Source organism: Arachis duranensis, chromosome 3 (assembly GCF_000817695.3).
Source record: "Arachis duranensis cultivar V14167 chromosome 3, aradu.V14167.gnm2.J7QH, whole genome shotgun sequence".
NCBI classification, from domain to species: domain Eukaryota; kingdom Viridiplantae; phylum Streptophyta; class Magnoliopsida; order Fabales; family Fabaceae; genus Arachis; species Arachis duranensis.
This window is the reverse complement of record NC_029774.3, coordinates 100,211,665-100,236,154: the sequence shown is the minus strand read 5'-3', so window position 1 is coordinate 100,236,154 and position 24,490 is coordinate 100,211,665. Positions and strand designations below refer to the sequence as shown.

Sequence of the window (24,490 nt, the reverse complement as noted above, 5' to 3'; positions counted from 1 at the left end):
TTATAGGTTTTTTCACTTTTCACAACAAAAGTATTTTATTATTTAATTGCATAAGATTATATCTTTTAAAGATCGAGAAATATAAGACTCAAAATTAAGAAATATGACATCAGTAATTCAAAGATTAAAAAGTGATTTAATATCACAAGTGAAACTAAAATAAATTTCTGGTTTTCTATTAAAGTGAAACTAAAATAAAATTTGATGAGTATCTTTAAAATAAAAAACCAAGCAGATAAAAATATAAAAATGAGAGGAACAGATAGAGAACAAAACAAAGAATAGTAACAAAATTTTTAACGACTTTTTAACATACAACTCAACGAAGTTAGCAGATGAAATTGGCCCCTATAAATTGGGATAAAATATTTCTCACAGAAATTAGAAAAAATTACATACGTGCACCAGTTCGATTTACATAGCATTTTTAATTGTTGACCACATTTGCTTTCTGAAAATAAGAGAATAAAAATGTATCACTCGTAAAAAATGTAACAAAATATACTAATTAAGAAAAATATTGTAATTATTTTTTAGCATACCAAAAAAAATATAAATAAGTAAGGAGAAGTATCACCTAACTTCATGAAGCGACTTCATTTTGCAAGCCAAGGAGAAGTATCACTTAACATCATGAAGCAGCTTCATTTTGCAAGCCAAGAGGTCGTCGACAACTGAAGAAGAGGTGAACACAAATTGAAAAAGTATTTTAAATAGCTTTCAAATAAAAATCAAGTGGTGTACATTTATATATATAAATAATAAGGCACAAAAATAAAAAAATAAAATGAAAAATAACAAAAAACACAGTAACATGAATAAAAAGTCATACCTAGCAGTGCTGCCGCTGCCATTGCCACTGCAAATAGCAGAGTGGACCAACAAAAGTAAATCGTCATCCATCACGCCTATTATTCTTAACTTTTAAGAAAAAAAGGGAAAACAAATAACACAATCATGAGAAAAATGAATCCAAGCAAATTTTCCTTGATTTTCTTTATCAAGTAACACAAATTCGCATTCGATTTAATACCACTAAATGATTTCAACTTTTATGTTCGTAGAAAATTTAAGAGAATTCATATTAAACCTATAATCTTGAGGTATATTTTCAATGAACAAAAATAATATTCTATATTATTCTATTTGTAATTTGTATGTAATTGTGATATGAATTTTACATTAATTGTTAAAGGGGTACTCTATATTGTTAAAGTTGTACTCTATGTTATTCTATTTGTAATTTGTATATAATTGTGATATGAATTTTACATTAATTATTAAAGAGGTACTCTATATTGTTAAGGCTCCATATACAAACAAATTATAATATACCATAGTTTATACACAAATATATCAGGAGAAAAATTATTTTAATTAATTTTTCTAAAAATTTTTTGACCAAAATTTTGTCTATAGGACTGTGCTGCAAATTCAGATCTGAAACCAGCAACAACCTTAATTGAACTCTTACACATCTACACCTACCAACACAAGACAGCATAAAAAATAGTCAATTAATTCAAATGTACACAACTATCTTTGGTACATAGCATAGCTCTAAAGAAAAAAATTTGCCTCCTTGATAATATAAACACAATAATTTTTTCAATGCATAAAATTACCAAAAATGTCTGTTTTGAAATACAAATATCTCACTTTTAAAAAATTTTATGTATCAACATACAATCTCAAACCCACCCTAAAGATCCTATGACATCACTACACTTGCTGAAATCACAAATATTTTTTTCTTCTTCATGCACTTCCCAAATTAGACAATTCATTTAATAGATTTTAAACAAAGGTAACAAATACAACATTGATCGGAATAATAATAAAAATGTTATCAATTTAAACTATTAAAATACGAATTATCTCAAATAACAAATAAATATTATAAAATCACAAAAAATAACAAATTAAACATAATTCATATAAAAAAACAGAAAGAAAACATTTTTTAACTTAACTTTTGTAATACCCGATCTAACCGAAATTAATTAAATAATAAGTTAAATAGGAGCGAATATGGTTGGAAGATTTGGCAATTGAAATTTGATGATTTAAATATGATATTTGGATTCAGTGAATTTTTTCCGAGTCGGAAAACATAGTTTTCTGCGTAAAAGCGCGCAGTGGAATTTTGACCGGAAGTACCGGCTGAGATCTGTCTGGTACTGCAGCAGAGAAAATTGATTATGAGTAAATAAGATTAAGAAATGAGGAATTATAATTAGGGGAGGTAGAAATATTTGAAGTGCAATTTAGAGCGCTAATCTTAAAGGTTTTGGTCCAAAATTGGGCCAACGGACAAAAATAAGTGAACCGGGGCTAAGTGGGCCCAAGACCCAACATATATAAACATTAGTTATGAGCATTTCAGCTCATTTTGCCCTAAAGAAGGGGTGTTGGGCGCTGAAATTGGGAAGAGAGAAGAGAAGAGAGAAAACCCAACTTGATCTTCAAATCACCATAACTTGAGCTACGGAGCTCTGATTGACGAGCCGTTTGTAGCCACGCGTCGCTCTTCTCATCCTCTACAATTCTATCTAAGTTTTGTGGTGAGTAATCCATTGTCCTCTGCCCAGTTTTTATTTTCCTCTTTAAATTCGAATTTGGTGTGGGTTTTGAGGAAACCTTGTGATTTTGATTGTTTAGGAATGCTCTAGTATGAGCCATGGGTGATATTTATCACAAACTTCACTAGGTTAAGGTAAGAAACCCTCCAACCTTTGTGAATTGTCATTTTTATGAGCTCTAGGTTGATGTATGTATATGATATTGGTTATGTTAGTGCATTTGATGGTTTTGGTGCACAATTGGGAGATTGGTGTTGCTTGAGAAGCTTTGGTGAGGCTTGGGGCTAAAGTTGATGGAGACTTCCAAAGAAGAAGCTCAATTGATTTGGGTATAAGAGGTACGGTTTAAGTTTCATTTAAGTACCGTGTGGTGTGATGAGAATTCCTAGGCTAGATGCCCCTAGGATTAAGTTTGTATTGTGTAAATGGTTGGTGCTAATATGCATAGTTGGTATGTAATGTGAATTAATGATTGGGTTGAGAATTGTGTGGCCTTATATGCTTGGTGTATTGAAAATTTGATGTATTGGGTAATGAGTATTGATTTGTGGTTTATGCATTTAAATTGTGAAATTGGGACGGAGGCCGTAAACTTTGGGCCGGAGGCCGGAAAGAGGTAAGGATGGTAAGTTGATGTGTGCATTGTATGATGACACAAGTGATTGGATGAATTTCAGATAATGAATATATGAATGATTGGGTTGGTTATTAAATAATGAGGTTTGAGGAGTTGAAGTGTGGAAATTGGTAATTTTGGGTGAAATTGTATAGATGATGTATGTTTGTTTTTGGTTGAGGTATGTTATGTGGTCATATATGTGATCATGATTATTGATGCCTTGATGGTATGATGATGCATGAGAGATATGTATGTTGTGATATATACTTGAGAAATGATTAAGGTTGATTTGTGGGTGAAACCATGTGACAGTGAGTATGATATTGATTATGTATAATGATGATTGATTGGAAATAGTATTGTTGGAAATTGGGATGAGGAAAGATGTATGACATGTTAATGTGTTTGTAATTTAGCCATTTGTTTGAAATGGGTAAAAATGGTTATATGGCGGTTTTGTGAATTGTGGTAATGTGTTAGTGTATGAGTTGAGGAGGCTTAATGTCGATTTTGATATACTTTGATTGATTTCAAAAAAAAGGGGATGAAATTTGCATGTTTTGGTTGATTTTGAAAAGAGTTGGAAATGGCTTGTTTTGAAAATGGCACTTTGTGGTTTTGTATGAAAATATGGTTTTTGGGCATACTTTGATAGAACATAACTTGGACTTCGGATCCCCGTTTTGTGCCAAACTCATTTAGAAATAAAATTGGATCCGGGATGTCCATGTCGTTTGAAGAACGGGTGAAAAACGATTTAAAATGAGAAAGTTATGTCCGTCGGAAGATTGGGGTTGAATCTGTGAATTCTGCAGCTTTTAACTTAGAAAAATTTTAGCAGAATGACCCCCCACGCATAGGCGCACATGGCGTGAGCGCGAAGTTCTTCTAGAAGGCACCATCCACGTGTGCGCGTGGTGTGCGTGTGCGCGTCGATGCGCTGCACCCAATGCCCAGCCATTTTCCTGAGAGTTGTGCCAGAGTTGTGCCTGTTTTGTGCCTGGGGCGCAAATGCAACCACGTGTACGCATGGCTGACACGTACGTGTCGTCTGGCTGTGTTTTAATCCACGCATCCGCATTTATGACGCATACGCGTCGATGAGCTTTGTGACCATCCACGCGTGCGCGTGAAGTACGCGTGCACATGGCCCTGTTTTCATCCCAAAGTTGATTTGAGTTTTAAAAGCTAAATCTCATACTTCTAAGCCTCTGATCTCACCCCTTATGTATTAAATCATTATGATATGCCTAGCAAAGAGGAAGGAGCTAGGGGATGTCATAACTTGCGAATGAATCAAGGGGAAAAGTTATGATCAATGATGATCAAAGATGATTATATGAGATATAGAGGATGGCGGTGGAAGTACCGTGTATGCCATGAGCCGAAGGGCTATAATTATTGATAAATGGTTGGTTCTTGATTGAACCATGAGCCGAATGGCTGAGTTATTGCCGGATACGGCGGAGCCATGTTGATAAATTGGCTAGTTCTGGATTGAACTGTAAGCCAGATGGCTGAGTTATTGCCGAGTTACGGCAAAGCCATTATGGATTATGGCTGAGTATAAAGGCATATATGATAAATGAACGAATATGATAAATGAATAATGATGGAAAATGTTGAATGTAAGCATGCTTGTGTTTTCTCTCTGGTTGTAAGGGTAACAGGGCACCGATACCCTCTAATGGCGACAGGGCGCAGATACCCTCTAATGACGATAGGGCGCAGATACCCTCTAATGATATTAATACGCAACAGAGAGACTGTGCCCGGGTTAGCTACCAGACATATCGGGTTGGCTTGATAACCGACAGATGATATCATCAGCCATAGGGCAGGCATTCATCATTTGCATATGTTTGAATTGTTTGGGTTTGCTTATTTATTTTGGATTTCTACATTATATATGCTAAGTTACCTGATTATGTGCTACTTTTTCTACTTGTACCTTAATTGTGTATTACTTGCCTGTATTGCTTGTGTTTGTACAACTGAGAGGCCCCTCATGTTGGTGTCGGTGGAGGTTGAGGGCTGTTCTTGATGAGATAAATTAATGATGCGATTGCATGATGATGATGATCATTGGATGAGATAATTTGAGCCCCCTGGGTAGACGCAGTGATGTGATTTCACTAGCTCCAGGCAAGGGTATGATGTATTGATATTGAGTTGCTGAGGCAGAACAAATAGTGATGGTTTTTCTTATGATTCTGAGTCTGATTCGTGGAAGAGTCAGCGAGTTGGGAAACATGTGTCACATGAACTAGATTTAGTATCCCCTTACGACAGTTGCCTATTCATGGATTAGTGAGAATCTAGGTTGGATATTTGGTGAAGAAGTTTAGGATTGCTTAGTGAGTTTTTATTGCAGTGCATTGTATTTATTTGGCATTTTTACCGTACTGGGAACCCATGGGCCCGGGGTTGTCATTCCGTATATATCTCTTGTTTTTCAGATACAGGTCCAGGTGCTCAGAAGTGAGCTGTGGTTCGTCTGAGAGACGACGAAGATCTTTATTTTCTCTACTTTGTGTTTTGCTTAGAATCTCTCTACCTTTGTTTCGGAAAGATTATATTATGTATTGAACTCTTTTGAACTTGCCTATAGAGGCTCTCATGTTTCCTTTGGGAGAGAGTAGGATATACTGTTGTCAACTACTTTCATACTGTACCCTAGCCAGCCTAAACTTCGCGGGTCGCGACTAGTGGCTATTTACTTATGTTATATATATCTATCTGTTATCTATCTCTTAATCTCCTTTATGCTTTGTCCGTATATCGCTTTCAGCTTCACAGTTCATCTTTTGTTGTCGAAACGTGAGTGATACGTCTTCGCAATTTTATTTATACTCTTTTCAGGCTTCTCGATTAATACTTCTTTCGAATTTACCTATACTTATATATTAAAAATCCACTTGAGAGTCGTACCACCGTAATATCATTGACTTATGACTCGAGCATAAGAATTTGAATACTAGGGTGTTACATTATGGTATCAGAGCAGTTCGTCCTCGTGAGCCTGAGGGATGGAACTACTTATGCTTCAATGCATACTCTGAGTCTGTGCCTGTGCTAGTTAGGGTATCTAACCGATACATCTAGCATGAAGTCCATGAGTGTACCTTTGGTACTTTGAAGCACTATACTTTCGATATTGAGACTGATCAACTTGATATCGATTGTTTGGTGTGTATAGGAACTAGATGGTGCCTCGTGGACCAGGTTAGGGATGTGAGAGAGATAGTACTAGTACTCAGGAACCGGAAATCAACCCGAATAACCTGGTAAACCTTATGGCGGCATTGGTGAATATGGCTGCTACTATGCAGGCCACTGCGGAGGCTCTTAGGCAACAGATAAACAATAATGGCAATGGCAGAAGTGGATCTCAGGGCCCGATGACACTGACAACTTTCTTAAAGGTTAATCCTCCTAAGTTCAAGGGAACCACCAATCCGACTGAAGCTGACACCTGGTTTCATGCCATGGAGTGAGCACTGCAAGCACAGTTGGTGCCTGAAGAGCAATGTGTTGAATTTGCTACCTATCTGCTCACTGGGGAAGCATCGCATTGGTGGCAAGGGACCCGGCACCTCCAGCAGCAAGGGGATGATCCTATCACTTGGGATGCCTTCCAGGTGGAATTCTATAAGAAGTACTTTTCGAATTTTGCCAGGACAACCAAAGAATTGGAGTTACTGCAGCTGAAGCAGGGTACAATGTCTGTATCTGAGTATACAGATAAATTTGAGGAGTTATTCAGGTTTTCTCGTATGTGTCAAGGAACCCTGGGAGACTTCGAGGAATGGAAGTGTATTAAGTATGAGGGAGGACTTCGAAATGAAATCCTGAGCTCCGTTGGACCGACGGAGATTAGGGTCTTCTCCGAACTTGTGAACAAGAGTTGTATTGCTGAAGAATGTGTGAGGAAGGTTGTTGAGGCGAAGAATGACCGTTGGGAGTCCCACCACAGGGAGCACAATCAAGAATACCCAACAAGGGGTCAAGAGTTTAAGAGAAGAGGATATCCACAATGTTTTCCCCAAGGGCGAAATGACCTTGCGACGAATAAGAATTCCCAAGGAAAAGGTAGGGAAAAACAAATAGTGGCTGCTTCGGATGTTTTGAGTTGTCAGAGATGTGGAGATCATCACCCAAATAGACCGTGTCGTTATGGTTCAGGTTTGTGTTACAATTGCGGAAAGCTAGGACATTTGGTCAGAAATTGCCCACACCAGAAGGATCGGGAGACTGCCAGGTTCGATTTTGATACCTGAGGTAATAAGAAAACTGATAACTTAATTCTTTAACACTTTAGACAATGCTGAAGGCTGGTATTCACTTATAATACATGGTCGAATAAAAAATTATGATCTGTTCTAGATAACCCTAAGTTATCTTAATAGAAGGTTTGGTGAGCATAAATGATTAGGTAGGCCTTTAACGAAAAGCAACCTCAGAGTGGAATGACTGGTGGGTGATGTCAAAGCCATCATCTGGGAACTCCGTGTCGGGGTAGATTGGGACTTTGCCATGGTTGTAGAGGAGTTGGACATGTGTCCTGGAAACGTCCTAAGAAGGTCAATCAGAATACTACCAAGGGCCAACAACAAGGTCGTGTGTTCACTACAACAACGGGTGATACCGTTAGATCCGACGGTTTGGGAATTGGTAAGCGAAAGATCGGTAACAACGTGTTAAAAGTACGATTAAGTTGGTATGTGGTTTTGGCTATCATAGATAGAAATCTAGTGAATGCCAGTCATGCTAAGTTGTGGTTGAGTACTTGAGGAAGTAAGTGATAGAGCTAGTACTAGACGAGAGATCAGAATAAAGCAATAGAAACTTGTGGAAGCAGTAACACAGGATAGCTACGAATAGGAGCTGTAAAAGTTTACTATAGTATCTTATGTTTGAATACTAGAAAGGTTAAGTGGGTTACTGCAAGTATTGATCCCCAAATAGTTGGAAATGATTGCGGCTGCGAGCTTTGATGGTTCTAAAGCGGATGAGAAAATTATCATTAATGCACACTTGGATTTAGATGATGAGAGAGTGCAAGTTGTTGTGTTTGAGAGATGAGTACTATGATGATTGGTCATAGTGACCTTGGATTTAGATTGAGATTTATAATGATTGGTTTTGAAAGACAAATGTGAAAAAAAAACATTAAATTGAAATGCTGATGCGGTACTGAGATTGGTTTGAGGGAACCCATGACGGGTGGTAAACTCCAATTTTTGGGAGGTACTGTTGAAAATTTTTCCCAAGAATTTGAAAGAGTGATGTGTTTCAAATGCTTTTATAGATTATTAAAAGAAAGCCGGATTCTTATGATTTTGTTAGCTTGCTATTCCAAACTCATTTGATTTCTAGAAATGAAAAGGGTTTTTGATTGATGAGTCAGAGACTTTATAACAGCAAGTCATATAGAAATTCGAGGGTTTGAGAATAAGAAAGTAAGTTTGGAGGTTATGCTTGGAGTCGAACTGTGACTAGAGGAATTGGCTTCGCAGAGAGAGAGGATAGTGATGGAGTATGATTAAAGTGAGGTGATGATCTTTGATTGATTATAGTGATGTGGGATGATGGCTATGATTAACGATGATGATAATATTATTGATGGCATGATTTGAGATTTAATAGGGTGTGAGTTGATGAGACGATAAAAGTAAGGAACGAGGTTGTTGGTCGGCGTTGAACGAATGACCGAGACCCTCGGAGATAGAGAAATCAGAGCGCGGCAATGGAAGCGCACAGAGTAGAAAGACCCTGGAACTGTTATGCGTTGGATATAAAGGCACACTACGCGCGTGTAATCGCAATGATGGATGGAATTTTCGAAGGCGAAAATTTCTGTTAGGGGGTAGAATGTAATACCCGGTCTAACCAAAGTTGATTAAATAATAAGTTAAATAGGAGCGAATATGGTTGGAAGATTTGGCAATTGGAATTTGATGATTTAAATATGATATTTGGATTCAGTGAATTTTTCCGAGTCGGAAAACATAGTTTTCTGCGTAAAAGCGCGCAGTAGAATTTTGACCGGAAGTACCGACTGAGATCTGTCTGGTACTACAGCTGAGAAAATTTATTATGAGTAAATAAGATTAAGAAATGAGGAATTATAATTAGGGGAGGTAGAAATATTTGAAGTGCGATTTAGATTGCTAATCTTAAAGGTTTTGGTCCAAAATTGGGCCAACGGACAAAAATAAGTGAACCGGGGCTAAGTGGGCCCAAGACCTAACATATATAAACATTAGTTATGAGCATTTCATCTCATTTTGCCCTAAAGAAGGGGTGTTGGGCGCTGAAATTAGGAAGAGAGAAGAGAAGAGGGAAAACCTAACTCTCTTTGATCTTCAAATCACCATAACTTGAGCTACGGAGCTCCGATTGACGAGCCGTTTGCAACCACGTGTCACTCTTCTCATCCTCTACAATTTTATCTAAGTTTTGTGGTGAGTAATGTTCTCTACCCAGTTTTCATTTTCCTCTTCAAATTCGAATTTGGTGTGGGTTTTGAGGAAACCTTGTAATTTTGATTGTTTAAGAGTGCTCTAGTATGAGCCATGGGTGATATTCATCATAAACTTCAGTGGGTTAAGGTAAGAAACCCTCTAACCCTTATGAATTGTCATTTTTATGAGCCCTAGGTTGATGTATGTATGTGATATTGGTTATGTTAGTGCATTTGATGGTTTTGGTGCACAATTGGGAGATTGGTGTTGCTTGAGGAGCTTTGGTGAGGCTTGGGACTAAGGTTGGTGGAGACTTCCAAAGAAGAGGCTCAATTGATTTGGCTACAAGATGTACGGTTTAAGTTTCATTTAAGTACTGTGTGGTGTGATGAGAATTTAGGCTAGATACGCCTAAGATTAAGTTTAGATTGTGTAAATGGTTGGTGCAAATATGTATAGTTGGTATGTAATGTGAATTAATGATTGGGTTGAGAATTGTGTGGCCTTGTATGCTTGGTGTATTGAAAATTTGATGTATTGGGTAATGAGTATTGATTTGTGGTTTATGCATTTAAATTGTGAAATTGGGCCGGAGGCCGTAAATTTTGGGCCGGAGGTCGGAAAGAGGTAAGGAAGGTAAGTTGATGTGTGCATTGTATGATGACACAAGTGATTGGATGAATTTCAGATAATGAATATATGAATAATTGGGTTGGTTATTGAATAATGAGGTTTGAGGAGTTGAAGTATGGAAATTGGTAATTTTTGGTAAAATTGTATAGATGAGGTATGTTTGGTTTTGGTTGAGGTACGTTATGTGGTCATATATGTGATCATGATTATTGATGCCTTGATGGTATGATGATGCATGAGAGATATGTATGTTGTGATATATACTTGAGAAATGATTAAGGTTGATTTGTGGGTGAAACCACATGATAGTGACTATGATATTGATTATGTATAATAATGGTTGATTGGAAATAGTATTGTTGGAAATTAGGGTGAGGAAAGATGTATGACATGTTAATGTGTTTGTAATTTAGCCATTTGTTTGAAATGGGTAAAAATGGTTATATGGCGGTTTTGTGAATTGTGGTAATGTGTTAGTGTATGAGTTGAGGAAGCTTAATATTGATTTTGATATACTTTGATTGATTTCAAAAAAAAAGGGGATGAAATTGGCATGTTTTGGTTGATTTTGAAAAGAGTTGGAAATGGCTTATTTTGAAAATGGCACTTTGTGGTTTTGTATGAAAATATGGTTTTTGGGCATACTTTGATGGAACATAACTTGGACTTCGGATCCCCGTTTTGTGCCAAACTCGTTTAGAAATAAAATTGGATCCGGGATGTCCATGCCGTTTGAAGAACGGGCGAAAAACGATTTAAAATGAGAAAGTTATGTCCGTCGGAAGATTGGGGGTTGAATTTGTGAATTCTGCAGCTTTTAACTTAGAAAAATTTTAGCAGAATAACCCCCCGCGCGTAGGCGCACATGGCACGAGCGCGACGTTCTTCTAGAAGGCACCATCCACGCGTGCACGTGGTGTGCGCGTGTGCGTCGATGCGCTGCACCCAATGTCTAGCCATTTTCCCGAGGGTTGTGCCAGAGTTGTGCCCATTTTGTGTCTGGGGCGCAAATGCACCCACGCGTACGCATGGTTGACGCGTACGCATCGTCTGGCTGTGTTTCAATCCGCGTGTCCGCGTTTATGACGTATACACGTCGATGAGCTTTGTGGCCATCCACGCGTGTGCGTGACCCTGTTTTTATCCCAAAGTTGATTTGTGAGTTTTAAAAGCTAAATCTCATACTTCTAAGCCTCCGATCTCACCCCTTATGTATTAAATCATTATGATATGCCTAGCAAAGAGAAAAGAGCTAGGGGATGTGGTAACTTGCGAATGAAGCAAGGGAAAAAGTTGTGATCAATGATGATCAAAGATGATTATATGAGATATAGAGGATGGCGGTGGAAGTACCGTGTATGCCATGAGCTGAAGGGCTATAATTATTGATAAATGGTTTGTTCTTGATTGAACCATGAGCCGAATGGCTGAGTTATTGCCGGATACGGCAGAACCATGTTGATAAATTGGCTAGTTTTAGATTGAACTGTGAGCCGGATGGCTGAGTTATTGTCGAGTTACGGCAAAGCCATTATGGATTATGGCTGAGTATAAAGGCATATATGATAAATGAACAAATACGATAAATGAATAATGATGGAAAATGTTGAATATAAGCATGCTTGTGTTTTCTCTCTGGTTGTAAGGGTGACAGGGCACCGATACCCTCTAATGGCGACAGGGCGCAGATACCCTCTAATGACGACAGGGCGCAGATTCCCTCTAATGATATTAATACGCAACAGAGAGCCTGTGCCCGGGTTAGCTACCGGACACGTCGGGTTGGCTTGATAACCGACAGATGATATCATCAGCCATAGGGCAAGCATTCATCATTTGCATATGTTTGAATTGTTTGGGTTTGCCTATTTGTTTTGGATTTCTACATTATATATGCTAAGTTACCTGATTATGTGCTACTTGTTCTACTTGTACCTTAATTGTGTATTACTTGTCTGTATTGCTTGTGTTTGTACAACTGAGAGACCCCTCATGTTGGTGTCGGTGGAAGTTGAGGGCTGTTCTTGATGAGATGAATTAATGATGCGATTGCATGATGATGATGATCATTGGATGAGATAATTTGAGCCCCCTGGGTAGACGCAGTGATGTGATTTCACTAGCTCCAGGCGAGGGTATGATGTATTGATATAGAGTTGCTGAGGCAGAACAACTGGTGATGGTTTTGCTTATGATTCTGAGTCTGATTCGTGGAAGAGTCAGCGAGTTGGGAAACATGTGTCACATGAACTAGATTTAGTATCCCCTTATGACAGTTGCCTATTCATGGATTAGTGAGAATCTAGGCTGGATATTTGGTGAAGAAGTTTAGGATTGCTTAGTGAGTTTTTATTGCAGTGCATTGTATTTATTTGGCACTTTTACCGTACTGGGAACCCATGGGCCCGGGGTTCTCATTCCGTATATATCTCTTGTTTTTCAGATACAGGTCCAGGTGCTCAGAAGTGAGCTGTGGTTCGTCTGAGAGACGGCGAAGATCTTTATTTTCTCTACTTTGTGTTTTGCTTAGAATCTCTCCACCTTTGTTTCGGAAAGATTATATTATTTATTGAACTCTTTTGGACTTGCCTATAGAGGCTCTCATGTTTCCTTTGGGAGAGAGTAGGATATACTGTTGTCAACTATTTTCATACTGTACCCTAGCCGGCCTAAACTTTGCGGGTCACGACTAGTGGCTATTTACTTATGTTATATATATATCTATCTGTTATCTATCTCTTAATTTCCTTTATGCCTTGTCCGTATATCGCTTTCGGCTTCATGGTTCATCTTTTGTTGTCAAAACGTGAGTGATACGTCTTCGCAATTTTATTTATACTCTTTTCAGGCTTCTCGATTAATACTTCTTTCAAATTTACCTATACTTATATATTAAAAATCCACCTGAGAGTCGTACCACCGTAATATCATTGAGTTATGACTCGAGCATAAGGATTTGAATATTAGGGTGTTACAACTTTCTTGCAAACTTTCTCATTCTATTTTTGTCATCAGTAAAACTGTGTTGCAATCTCATATCAGAGTCTGCCAAGGATTCTCAATGGATCTTTTATAACGTGAAGGAAAATGACACCATTATCCAGAAGATGGACTCCTTGCAAAATCGCCGAATAGATCTGACAATTCAAAGATCTTAAAGCTTGTGGGTGATTGGGATCCTCAAATTTTCATTCACCATATTTTGAACTCATGAAGTGTATTATTAATATTATAGTGTTTTCAATGTCTATGCTATTATGAAGTGACAAAGTTTGTATGTATAAGCTTCATCTAAAATTTGTTGGTCTTTTGAGTATAGAGAACTTCATGGATTGAATGGTCTAGCGCATGCTGCTACTGCTGATCTTTACATTATAACATGATGCAAATTTTTTTACCTATTTACAATTTACATATTCAACATATATTGAAAAAATGGATTCAGCAATAATTGAAGTAAAATATAGTGAATACACCATTCATTATATTCAAAAAAACATAATATTTCCGTATACAGTGACAATGAGAACAGAGTTATTATTATAAAATATATAGTTAAACTTACTCTACAGTAAATTAACTAATCAAAATTTTGTGCCATTATTGTCAAAATTGTGTATTCAGAGAACTGCGTATTTGACTCTCAAATTGACATGAGAGAGAGCCAATAAGATCCAAATGTTTTTGAAATTACTTTATCTAATTAAAAAAAACAATCAGTTAAATAGAAAATCATGACTAACTTTGTGGTGTACATATATCATTGTCATCATTTTAACAAAGAATGAACTTTTTTAATACCTAAGCTACATTAGCCATTATAGGCAAAATGCACCTAAGAAATTCATTAAAACAAAAGAAATGCCCAAAAGATCACTTCCAACCTGTTCAATATAGATATATCAAGAAAGTACAAATCAATTCAACAACACATGAATATTCAGTTATCTAAATACCATAAAACATTCACTTGGCAAAACCACATAAGTTAAAGAATAAACTAAATTACAGAAGGAGAAATTTTTATATCATTAAAGAGCTACTGCATTTTATTGAATTTCAAATAAATAAGTACAAACATAAATGGCTAAATAGCTAATATGGCTAATGGCTAAGGATATTGTCTCCACACCCTAACACTTAATCTATTACATAAGAAAGATGCCCAAAAAATAATCCAAACAACTTATACAAAACATGAAAACACACACATATTCTCATCCACTACAATCCAATGCATCAAATGCTATTACATGGACATAACCAAAATACCTAATGCCCTAGATTAGTCCTAATCAGTAGCTCTAGTTAACTGCCATGAGCAGCCACCTCAATTAACCCCATGTCCAGAGGAGCCATCATTTCCCGAGACATGAGACTCATCAGCTTCATCAAGTTGCAGCCTCAAGGATCTTCTCAACGTCTTCAACGAAAGCTTCACATCTTTCTCAGCATCAAGAGAGCCTCGATTAAGGCCAACCACATACTCCTAGTGTAAAGAATTGAATGAAAATATAAACCTAATTAGAGGGATAATTAATAAGTTCTAGTCAAAGAAACTTGATCAGAAAATTAAGCGCCCTGTCAAAAAAAAAATTGGCAACACTACTCACCTCTTCACTTTCATCAACTTCATCACATGAATTTTCAGAATTATCCACTTCATTTAACTTATCCACCACAACATCAGCAGACTTTCTCTTGAAGAGAGAACACTATTAAATGACACAACATATTAGGTTCAATTTAAACACAACTCAAAAAAGGGTGAAAAGTAATACAGAAAAAATAATAGAAGAAACTGGAAGCATGGAACCTTAGCATCTTCATCAGCTCCCAAGTCAACAACACTTGATTCCTTTTGGGTACATTGAGGCGAACCAGCAAAGAGCTCAGAGCAGCTGGAAGGAGTCAATCCCAAATTCGGTGATTTGATAACCTTAGAAGGTTCCCCAAATGATCCCTCTCCTTTTGGTACAAACCCAGCCTTGGATAATACAAAGCACATCTGATATAAGACAGGAATAAAGGTGGAACAACCAAAAAATGAAAAATTTAAGAAATAATTTATTAAAATGAAACAATAGGTGCGAATTCTGTTTTATACCTTTTTAGGACTCAAATCTGAACCAGAGAGCTCAAACATTTCAAGTATTGCAGCATCATCACAAACACACCTCACTGGATAAGTCTCTTTGAATTTCTCCATCCCAATAAGCCTACTAAGAACCTTGAATAGCATAGTTTTTTCAACAATTTCTTGAAATATAGAAGAAGACTATGTGCCAAACACAACCCACAAACAATATAAAACAGACACAACAGAAAAAATGAATCGGTAGAAATCGAAGGATAAGAAAACTCTTTAACAATAAAATCAGCACATAAAAAGAATATAGCATTCGAGTGACTTACATCAACATCCTTAAGATGTTCAAACAGCTGGGCACAAGTCTTATTCAGTAGGTAACTTGCCTCACGATCAAAGAGGACAAAAATAGAAACACCAGTGGAATCCTCAGCCAACATCTTCACTCTAAACCTGAAATTTTTTAAGATGCACATAAATACTGGCCTAAGGTTAACATCTACGCAGAAATAATACACTATTTAACAAAGCACAAAGGAAGCATTGTAAAATATTTATACCTAAGAGTCACATTTGTAACATGGATGTTACAAAATTGACAAAAGTAAATCTCGAATTCTGCCTGAACACCTCTGCCACACACACAATGCAAGCAGAGTACCACCAAGGACCATCTTCAACTATTTCAGCTATCTTCGCCAGTACAACAAAAGTTACAGCCTAAAAATATAATATCAGATCTATAAATATTAAGACATTATAACCAAAGATAGTTGTAATATAAACTAAAACTGAAAAACTAAAATAAATACTAACAGCATAGTATTTTCAAGTACAAAGGAGGACAAAATCATTAATATCTTTCCAAAACAAAACAGTATTTACTAAGGAATAGAAAAAGAAAATTTAACACAAATTATCAAGGGTAAACATGATAAAAAAAATTAAAATGGTTCCAACCCGGTTGTTATCATCAAGCGACTTCACAGTACACCTAGGTGTGAGATTCATAAAATCTTCTTCTATTCTGATATTTTTTCCAGATCCAACAATGCCAATGGGTTGGGATGCACTAACTCCATGTGGAATAGAACTGTTAACAAATACAGCACCAACTTAAATAATTAAACAATGACAACAACAACAAAAAATACAACAGAAATTAAATGTACAAAAATACCTTTTTCGAAAAGCTGCCACCTTTGGGATGTCAAGATTAAATCCAAGATTTGATGCAAACATAACATTCTGAAGTCCAACTCTACCTAAAAATAAAAAATAGATACATTAGTTATAGGAATATAGTCGTAAAACCAAGTGAACTTGGATAACTGACACACCTGAAATAAAATTTACATGATACAAACTTCTAAAAACCTTAACTTTGGCAAGCTGTAAAATTACAACTGGCTGTTCAGCATACCCAAAAGACAGAAATCGATTGAAGGGGTTAGTTTCTTTTGTTTCTTCCCCTACTATTCTAACTTTTAAGACCTTAATTGTTTCTCATCTGAATCTAGCTATTTGTGTCTCATATTCGAATCCAATGATTGATAACTTGATTAGCATGGAAGATTAATATTGTTTGAGTTTTGTAAAAAGAACAAGTTTTGTCTTGCCAATCCATGAATATATCATGAAAGTAGGTATGTGAGGATTTTGAGTTCATTTAATTTAAGTTTATTTTGGAATCTGTTATTGTTGTTTGTTCTTTTATTTCTGAGCATGATGTTCGATATGGTTCAAGTTCAACTGTTGGCTTCCTCATTTGTTTCAGATTGGAGCTATTTATCTCTTATATTTCTAATCATTGAATGATACATTTTTATGCATTCAATTTTAAAATATTATTATGATAAAAAAAGTGTAAAATTCTTTAAAAATTCATCTGGTGTAATTTCAGCCGCTGGCTTCTTTTATTTTATTCTTTGTTGTTTCTCTGATCCTTTGGTCTTTATTTTCTTGGATACCTATTTTATGAATTCATATTTTGTTTTCCTCTTTTTTGACGAGTTATGAGTGATTGGCGTGATGGATGACAATTTGATATTGTTGGTCTGCTTTAGTGTTAGTATATGAAGTTTATATGTCATCATCATGTATTCTAGGGTTTCTTTGTTTTTTTGTTGTAAATGATTGTGAGTTTTCTTTTTTTTTATGATTGTGTCTGTTAATCAGACAATTTATTTGTGAGAAAGTTCTAAAAATTTTGAACTAACAACTAAGGATTTAAGACTATAATTTTATATTCTTTTTTTGGAGTATTGTTTTCACTCACTGAAAATATAGCTCAAAATAAACAATTTTGTGAGAGTTTATTTTGATTGATTTTTGGTAAGATGGTATTACTTATCTTGATTTGATTGATGATACTAAATTAGATTAATCTTTGAATTATTGATACCCAATTTCTTTTTGGGTATTTAACTAAATAAATAATTAGCATTGTTGTTCAGCCTTTTTTTTTTTCATCATTTGGTTCGCACCGGAACTCTTAACTTTTATTTTTTTTAACTCTTAAATGATTAATTTTTATGCATTTATATTTAAAAAACTTCTGTACTGAAAACTAGAAAATTCTATAAAAATCAATCTAATGCACTTTCTTTCTATCGAATCTATAACCTCCAAATATCTCTTCTTTGCTTTTTCATATTCTCCTTTTATATTAGTTACTTTTTTATTAATTCATTCGTTATTATTATTACTAAATGCCGTTTAACAAGTTCGGATCTTCTTTTGCCACAGTTATTCACTAATCCTTGGCATATTTGTGCATTTGCTAGATGCCATTTGTTTAGCGTTCTCTTTTTAGGGATTAAAAAAAGAAAAATAAAAAATAAGCATTATCTTATGGCATATGTAAATTTTTACTCTAATATAACTTTATTAAGATATTATTATAGTTTTTTTGTACTTTATCCACTTCGATGTGTTTATAAATAGATTCAGTTTTCCTTGGTTTAATCACAGCTGTCTAAGTTCTTTTTACTTCTTTGGTATTATTAATTTAAAAAGTTTGTTAGTGTTTTAGCAATTGTTAATTTACCAATTCTTTTTGTCCCTTAACTTAGACGAGAACATACATACTAAAAATGAAAACATATTATTCTTTCAAATAAAAAATTACTACCTTGAATTTCAGTTGCCTAATAATTTTTTTAATAAGCAATCACGTGATCTTTTATTATTTCATTCACTATTATCATTATAAACTTTTTGTTTGGTTTGTTTTTCGTATGTTAATTGGTAGGTGAAAAAAGTTTTTGATTATTTTTACCTCAATATTAATTGCTGGAGGTTGAGGTGAGTTTCATTATTTTTCAGTTTTTTATTTTTTTTAAAATTTGATTCTGTTTAAGTGGGAGCAAATTTTTAATTTTTGACTTTTGCATATCTCTGAATTTTATTTTATTATTTGATAAACAAAATCTTGTGAGAGTTTGCTTTAATTGAATTTTTGGTATGATAGTGTTATTTATTTTATTTTTATTTATGATGCTAAATTAGCTTTTCATCTTTGAATTATTGATGCCCTATTTCTTTTGGGTATTTAACTAAATAAATAATTAGTGTTGTTCTGCTTTTTTTTTTACCATCTACTTCGCACTGGAATTCTTAACTCTTTTGTTTTAACTCTTAAAATAATATATTTTTAGACATTTAATTTTAAAAAACTTCTATAGTAAAAGGTGAAAATTTTTATAAAATTCAATTCAATGCACTTTTTTTCTATTGAATCTAACCATCAAAAGATCTCATCTTTGTCTTTTCATCTACTCCTTTCATATCATTTACATATTCTATTTTTCTCTTTTTTAAATTAAAATTAGTGAGAAGCTTATGACAATCTTTTTATCCCTTTTTCCCGTTTATTACTACTATTATTGAAAGGTGTTCATATTTATTAATTGTGATATGTTGGTATATGGAGTTTATATATCATCATCATGTATTATTATAGCTTTTTTGCACTTTATCCACTTCGATGTGTTTATAAATAGATTCAGTTTTTCTTGGTTTAATCACAGCTGTCCAAGTTCTTTTTACTTTTTTGGTGTTGTTAATTTAAAAAGTTTGTTAGTGTTTTAGCAATTATTAGTTTACTTTGTTCTTTAACTTAGACGAGAACATACATACCAAAAATAAAAGCATATTATTCTTTCAAATAAAAAAGTTACTACCTTGAATTTTAGTTGCCTAATAATTTTTTTAATAAGCAATGACGTGATCTTTTATTATTTCATTCACTATTATCATTATAAACTTTTTTTGTTTGGTTTGTTTTTTCGTATGTTAATTGGTAGGTGAAAAAAATTGTTGATTATTTTTACCTCAATATTAATTGCTGGAGGTTGAGATAATTTTCATTATTTTTTAGTTTTTTATTTTTTTTCAAAATTTGATTCTATTTAGGTGGGAGCAAATTTTTAATTTTTAATTTTTGCATATTTCTGAATTTTATTTTATTATTTGATAAACAAAATCTTGTGAAAATTTGCTTTGATTGAATTTTTGGTATGGTGGTATTATTTATTTTATTTTTATTTATGATGCTAAATTAACTTTTTATCTTTGAATTATTGATGCTCTATTTTTTTTGGGTATTTAACTAAATAAATAATTAGTGTTACTGTTTTATTTTTTTTTCACCATTTGTTTTCACACTGGAACTCTTAACTCTTTTGTTTTAACTCTTAAAATGATATATTTTTAGACATTTAATTTTAAAAAGCTTCTATGATAAAAGGTGAAAATTTTTATAAAATTCAATCCAATGCACTTTCTCTCTATTGAATCTAACTATCAAAGATCTTATCTTTGCCTTTTTATCTGCTTTTTTCATATCACTTTATTTAGATTTAGTTATTTATTTTTTGTAATTTGTGATACAATTGATTGAGTTATTTAGATTTAACTTTTAGTTTTAGAATTATTGATGTCGTATTTATTTTTGTATATTTAACTAGATAAAAAATTAATTTGTATATTTTCATTAGAAATATGATATATTTTTTCAAAGGTTTTGTGTCCTTTCCAACCTAGCTAACTTAATAGAGACGAAGTTATATAATTACTTAATTAACCAATCACATATATCCCGTATTCATCATTAATTCATTACGACCGAATCATATAGTTTCCTCAGGCTTGGATTATGGGGGGCAGAGGTGGCCATTACTTACAACGACGAATTATCTGATAATAATAATATTATTATTAATTAGGGTGTTTAAATTCAAACTGATTTAAATTAAATCGTTCATTTAATTCGATTTAAACCGAAAATCGATTAAAACTACACTAATTCAGATTTGATTGGATTATATTTTTTACAAACCGTTGGATTGGATTGAATTTCGGATCTATTTTTTGTAACCGATCCAATCCAATATAAACCACACAATGTGCTATAATATAATTATTTTATTATTATATTTATAATTATACTTATAGCATGTTCAATTTGTTATACATTTTTCTATTATTCATGTATTATTATTATTATTTAATAAATATTTTATATTCAAAATATTATTTATTTATTTATTTTAACTAATCTATCATTTTATTTTTATTGTTATGTTATTGTTGGTTTTTAAGATATTGTTAAGACTTGTTATGTCATTGTTAGTTATTTAAAATTTGATGTTGAGACTTGTTATATGTATTTAATTTTTTTATTTAAAAAACCGCATATTCAAATTGATCCAAGCCGCTTGTAATCGGATCGGATTTCCAAAAAAAGTTTATCCAATCCAGACCGTACCGCATCGCACATAAATTAAGCATTCGGATCGGATGACTTTTTCTCCTTAAAACCGAACCAAATCGCACGGCGAATACCCCTGTTATTAATAGTGGTTTAATTTCCTTTTCTTCCTTCACATTCATGTGACTGTTTTTTCTTCAAAACCGCGTCGATTCAGTCCTGACCAGGTCGCGTTTTATGATAACATATTTTTTCTTCTATTATTGCAGTAGATGTTCTAGTTCTTTTCTAGTTTTATTTTTGTTTTTTTTTCTGTGTTTTGAGTTATTATTACTATATAATGTTTCAACAAGAGAATTTATGAGCTATAACAGAAGGATTTAAGAGACTCGTTGTGAGCTCAGAGTATGTGTTCCTTTTTCAGATTGCTCCTTCCAACTGCGCTATTCAGAGTTATATATAAATATAAATATACGGAGGAGCTTTTCCTATGGCGGACCCTATTCTTTATTAGCCGTTCATTAATTGACCTCCATCAAGAAAATTAGAAATTAAACTATAGAGCGTTGTACAGAATAGTTATATTTCTATGGAGTTTGATCCCATCCTCAGCTCATAAGAAACTAAGACCATAAGAAATTTAAGGACGTAATAAGTCTACTGAAATGAGGATAGATAAATGCATCAAAATTTGGAAATCAATGTAGGGTTAGTAATTTTTAAGTTTGCATTGTTAATATCACCTTCTACCAATTACGGTGAGATAAAAAGAAAGGTCGGTGGTCAAAACGAGAGAAATGTAGTTTTTGAGTGGTCCACCTACGTTGGCGAGGCAGGGCTGGCTAGCCGTAACGGCCTATAGGAGTCAAGAGTGAATCATATATGGTAAAACAAAAACTATCATATTTATCATCGTATAAATATAGTGACTATTTATATATAATATTAGAAAAAGTCTAGGGTCAGTATTTTTAATAAAAAAAATAAATAAACAAAATAAAAATACACATATTTCATTTACACTATAAATGAGATAAGCACGAAACGAAATATGTATATATTTTATTTACAGTATAAACAAGATACGTGTAGTTTTATTTCATTTACACTACAAATGAGATACATAACAATAAATTTTCAGCAACTATAAAAGGATGTGCAACCCTTTGTATTTTACATAAAACATTTTACTTTTTCTTTATCCTTTTTCTTCTGAAAAATAAGCCAAAATTCTAGTAGTAGTAGATATTTGGTTTTAAATATGTATCCCAATTACCATATGAGAAATAGTGATACCGAAATGATATTTGAGTGAGAATTCCATTCTATTGCATACCGGGCGAATAAATTCTTTGTCAGAGTTGAAGAGTCTGATATTGAGTAGCGTCGGTGGCAGCGGGAGAAAAAAAGATCGGAAGGGTGGGGTATAGGTTGCTAGCACCATGGAATTGCAGTATGTTGGTTAAGGTATTTTCGGCCTTCCCTACCTGTGTGGAGGCTTTCAAGCATTGCAAGCCATTTGTCTCCGTCGATGGCATGCAGCTGTATGGCAAATATGGTGGTGTTTTGCTTATTGCAATGGCACAAGACGGTAACAGTAATATTATTCCTATAGCTTTTGTAATTGTTGAGTCTGAGACCACGGGGTCTTGGTCTTTCTTCCTTACCAATCTGAGGTGATGCATGACCCAACAGGAAGGCCTATTGATTATTTCTGACAGATCCCAGGTGATCAAGGCTGCACTGAGAGGTGACGATAGTGGGTGGCAACCCTTATGTCTAATTTTAGTTTTGCCGAGACAAAGCGGTATCTCATAAATGCTGCTTACAGTCCAAGCAAGGCTAGGTATCAGTGGTACATGGATGTATTGAGGGGTTTGTCGCAGAAGATGGCGAACTGAGCTGGTAGGTTCAACAAAGAGATCTGGCTACAACATTGCAGCGGCAGTCGTTGGTTTGGGTACATGACCATGAACCTCTCTGAGTGCATGACTGCTATGCTTAAGGGTACACGCTATTTACCAATTTCAGCCAACGTGCGATGCACCTACAAGAGGTTGCAGCAGCTGTTCGTCAGGAAGGGACGAAAGGCACATGCATAACAAATGGTGGATAATCAATTTTTCTAATGGCGGATAGCTGCTATTGAGAAAAACAAAGAGGGAATCCCCAAAATGCGCGTCACTTACTGTGACAGAAAGGCTTCACTGTTACTAGTTGAGAGTTGGTTGCAAGGGTCGTTCTGTGTTTTCTAGATGGCGGGTACGTGTGACTGTGGCCTTTTCTAGTCACTACATTTTTATTGTCGTCATGCACTAGCATCCTGTGCCACCACGAGTGTCAAATGGGGTCTGTACATCCATCTGGTGTACATGCAGCAGGCTGTGTTCAAAGTGCATGAGGCAGAGTTTTTCCCGATACTAGATGAGAAGCTTTGGCTGGGGTGCTATGAGACACAGATTCGTACTAATCCTGCCATGCGTAGGAAGTCTACTGGCCGACCTGTTTCCACCAGGTTTCGTAATGAGATGGACGAGAGCGAATGCCAAGAGAAAATGTGTGGTCTCTATAGGAAAATCGATCATACCCAAAAAAGGGTGTCCAAACCAGCCGACGAATGAGGTTTAGTTTACAGTCGCTACTTTTCATGTGTTTATTGAGGTTGTTATTTCTGTAGTTCATGTGTTTGTGTGGTTTAGTTTATTGTTTACTTTGTTATATTTTGAATAAGCAAATGTTGTACTCGAATTTTATGCGATTTAAGTTATCCATGTTTATGGAATTTATGTTTTACAAGAATTCTAAAGTTTAAACTTTAACACATAACGACGTTTGCATAAAACTTCTGAAGAAAAGCTCAATAATTTAAACCCAAACTAAATAAAATGGACATAAAAAAACCATAAATGGTGAACTAAAAATACAACATAAATAGTGTACCAAAATATAACATAAATAGTGTATCAAAATACATCAATAGGGGCATATAGAATTACAACATACAATAGTAATAACAATATCATAGGTGGTGATCACCTGGATAATGCAACTGATGTCCAGTGCCACATGGCAGATGCTGCCCCTATCACTAAGGTCTGCTAGGATTTGGGTTCTGAGGATCTTGTGGGTGACAAGAGGGAAAATGTGACTGATGAGTCATTTGTGAGGGCACAGGATGATGTGGGACAACGTAATTTTTGATGTAGATCACTGGCTAATACTGAGACTGTAAGGTGGTGAAACCGGTAGTGCATGCATCGGCTGGGATGCCGTCATCAATAGGCTGTAGTCCACTGCAGGTGGTGTCACATACTAAGCATGGGTCAGATATGCGTGTTATATGATGTACTAGAACCTGGATAAATGTATGGAACCCAAACAATAGTA

The 24,490-nt window shown here is 34.7% G+C and overlaps 1 protein-coding gene across 1 annotated transcript; it reads right to left on the bottom strand.

The window, feature by feature from the left end:
* Positions 1–14,631: 14,631 nt before the first annotated feature.
* Positions 14,632–22,427, bottom strand: LOC107479866 (uncharacterized). The gene is made up of 9 exons (XM_052258384.1): positions 22,400–22,427; positions 16,571–16,655; positions 16,351–16,483; positions 15,962–16,110; positions 15,717–15,843; positions 15,409–15,579; positions 15,118–15,309; positions 14,915–15,016; positions 14,632–14,790 (listed from the first exon to the last, which is right to left on the bottom strand). Exons 1-9 carry the CDS (start codon positions 22,425–22,427, stop codon positions 14,632–14,634), a joined length of 1,146 nt encoding a protein of 381 aa, XP_052114344.1.
* Between the last annotated feature and the right edge of the window lie 2,063 nt (positions 22,428–24,490).

Coding starts and splice junctions, on each gene's coding strand:
- LOC107479866 (XM_052258384.1), bottom strand. CDS start 22,427: ATGGAATTCTCACTCAAATATCATTTCG. Junction 15,844..15,961: donor GTAACATCCATGTTACAAAT/GTGACTCTTAGG, acceptor AAAAAATTTCAG/GTTTAGAGTGAAGATGTTGG. Junction 14,791..14,914: donor AAGTTGATGAAAGTGAAGAG/GTGAGTAGTGTT, acceptor TCTTTACACTAG/GAGTATGTGGTTGGCCTTAA.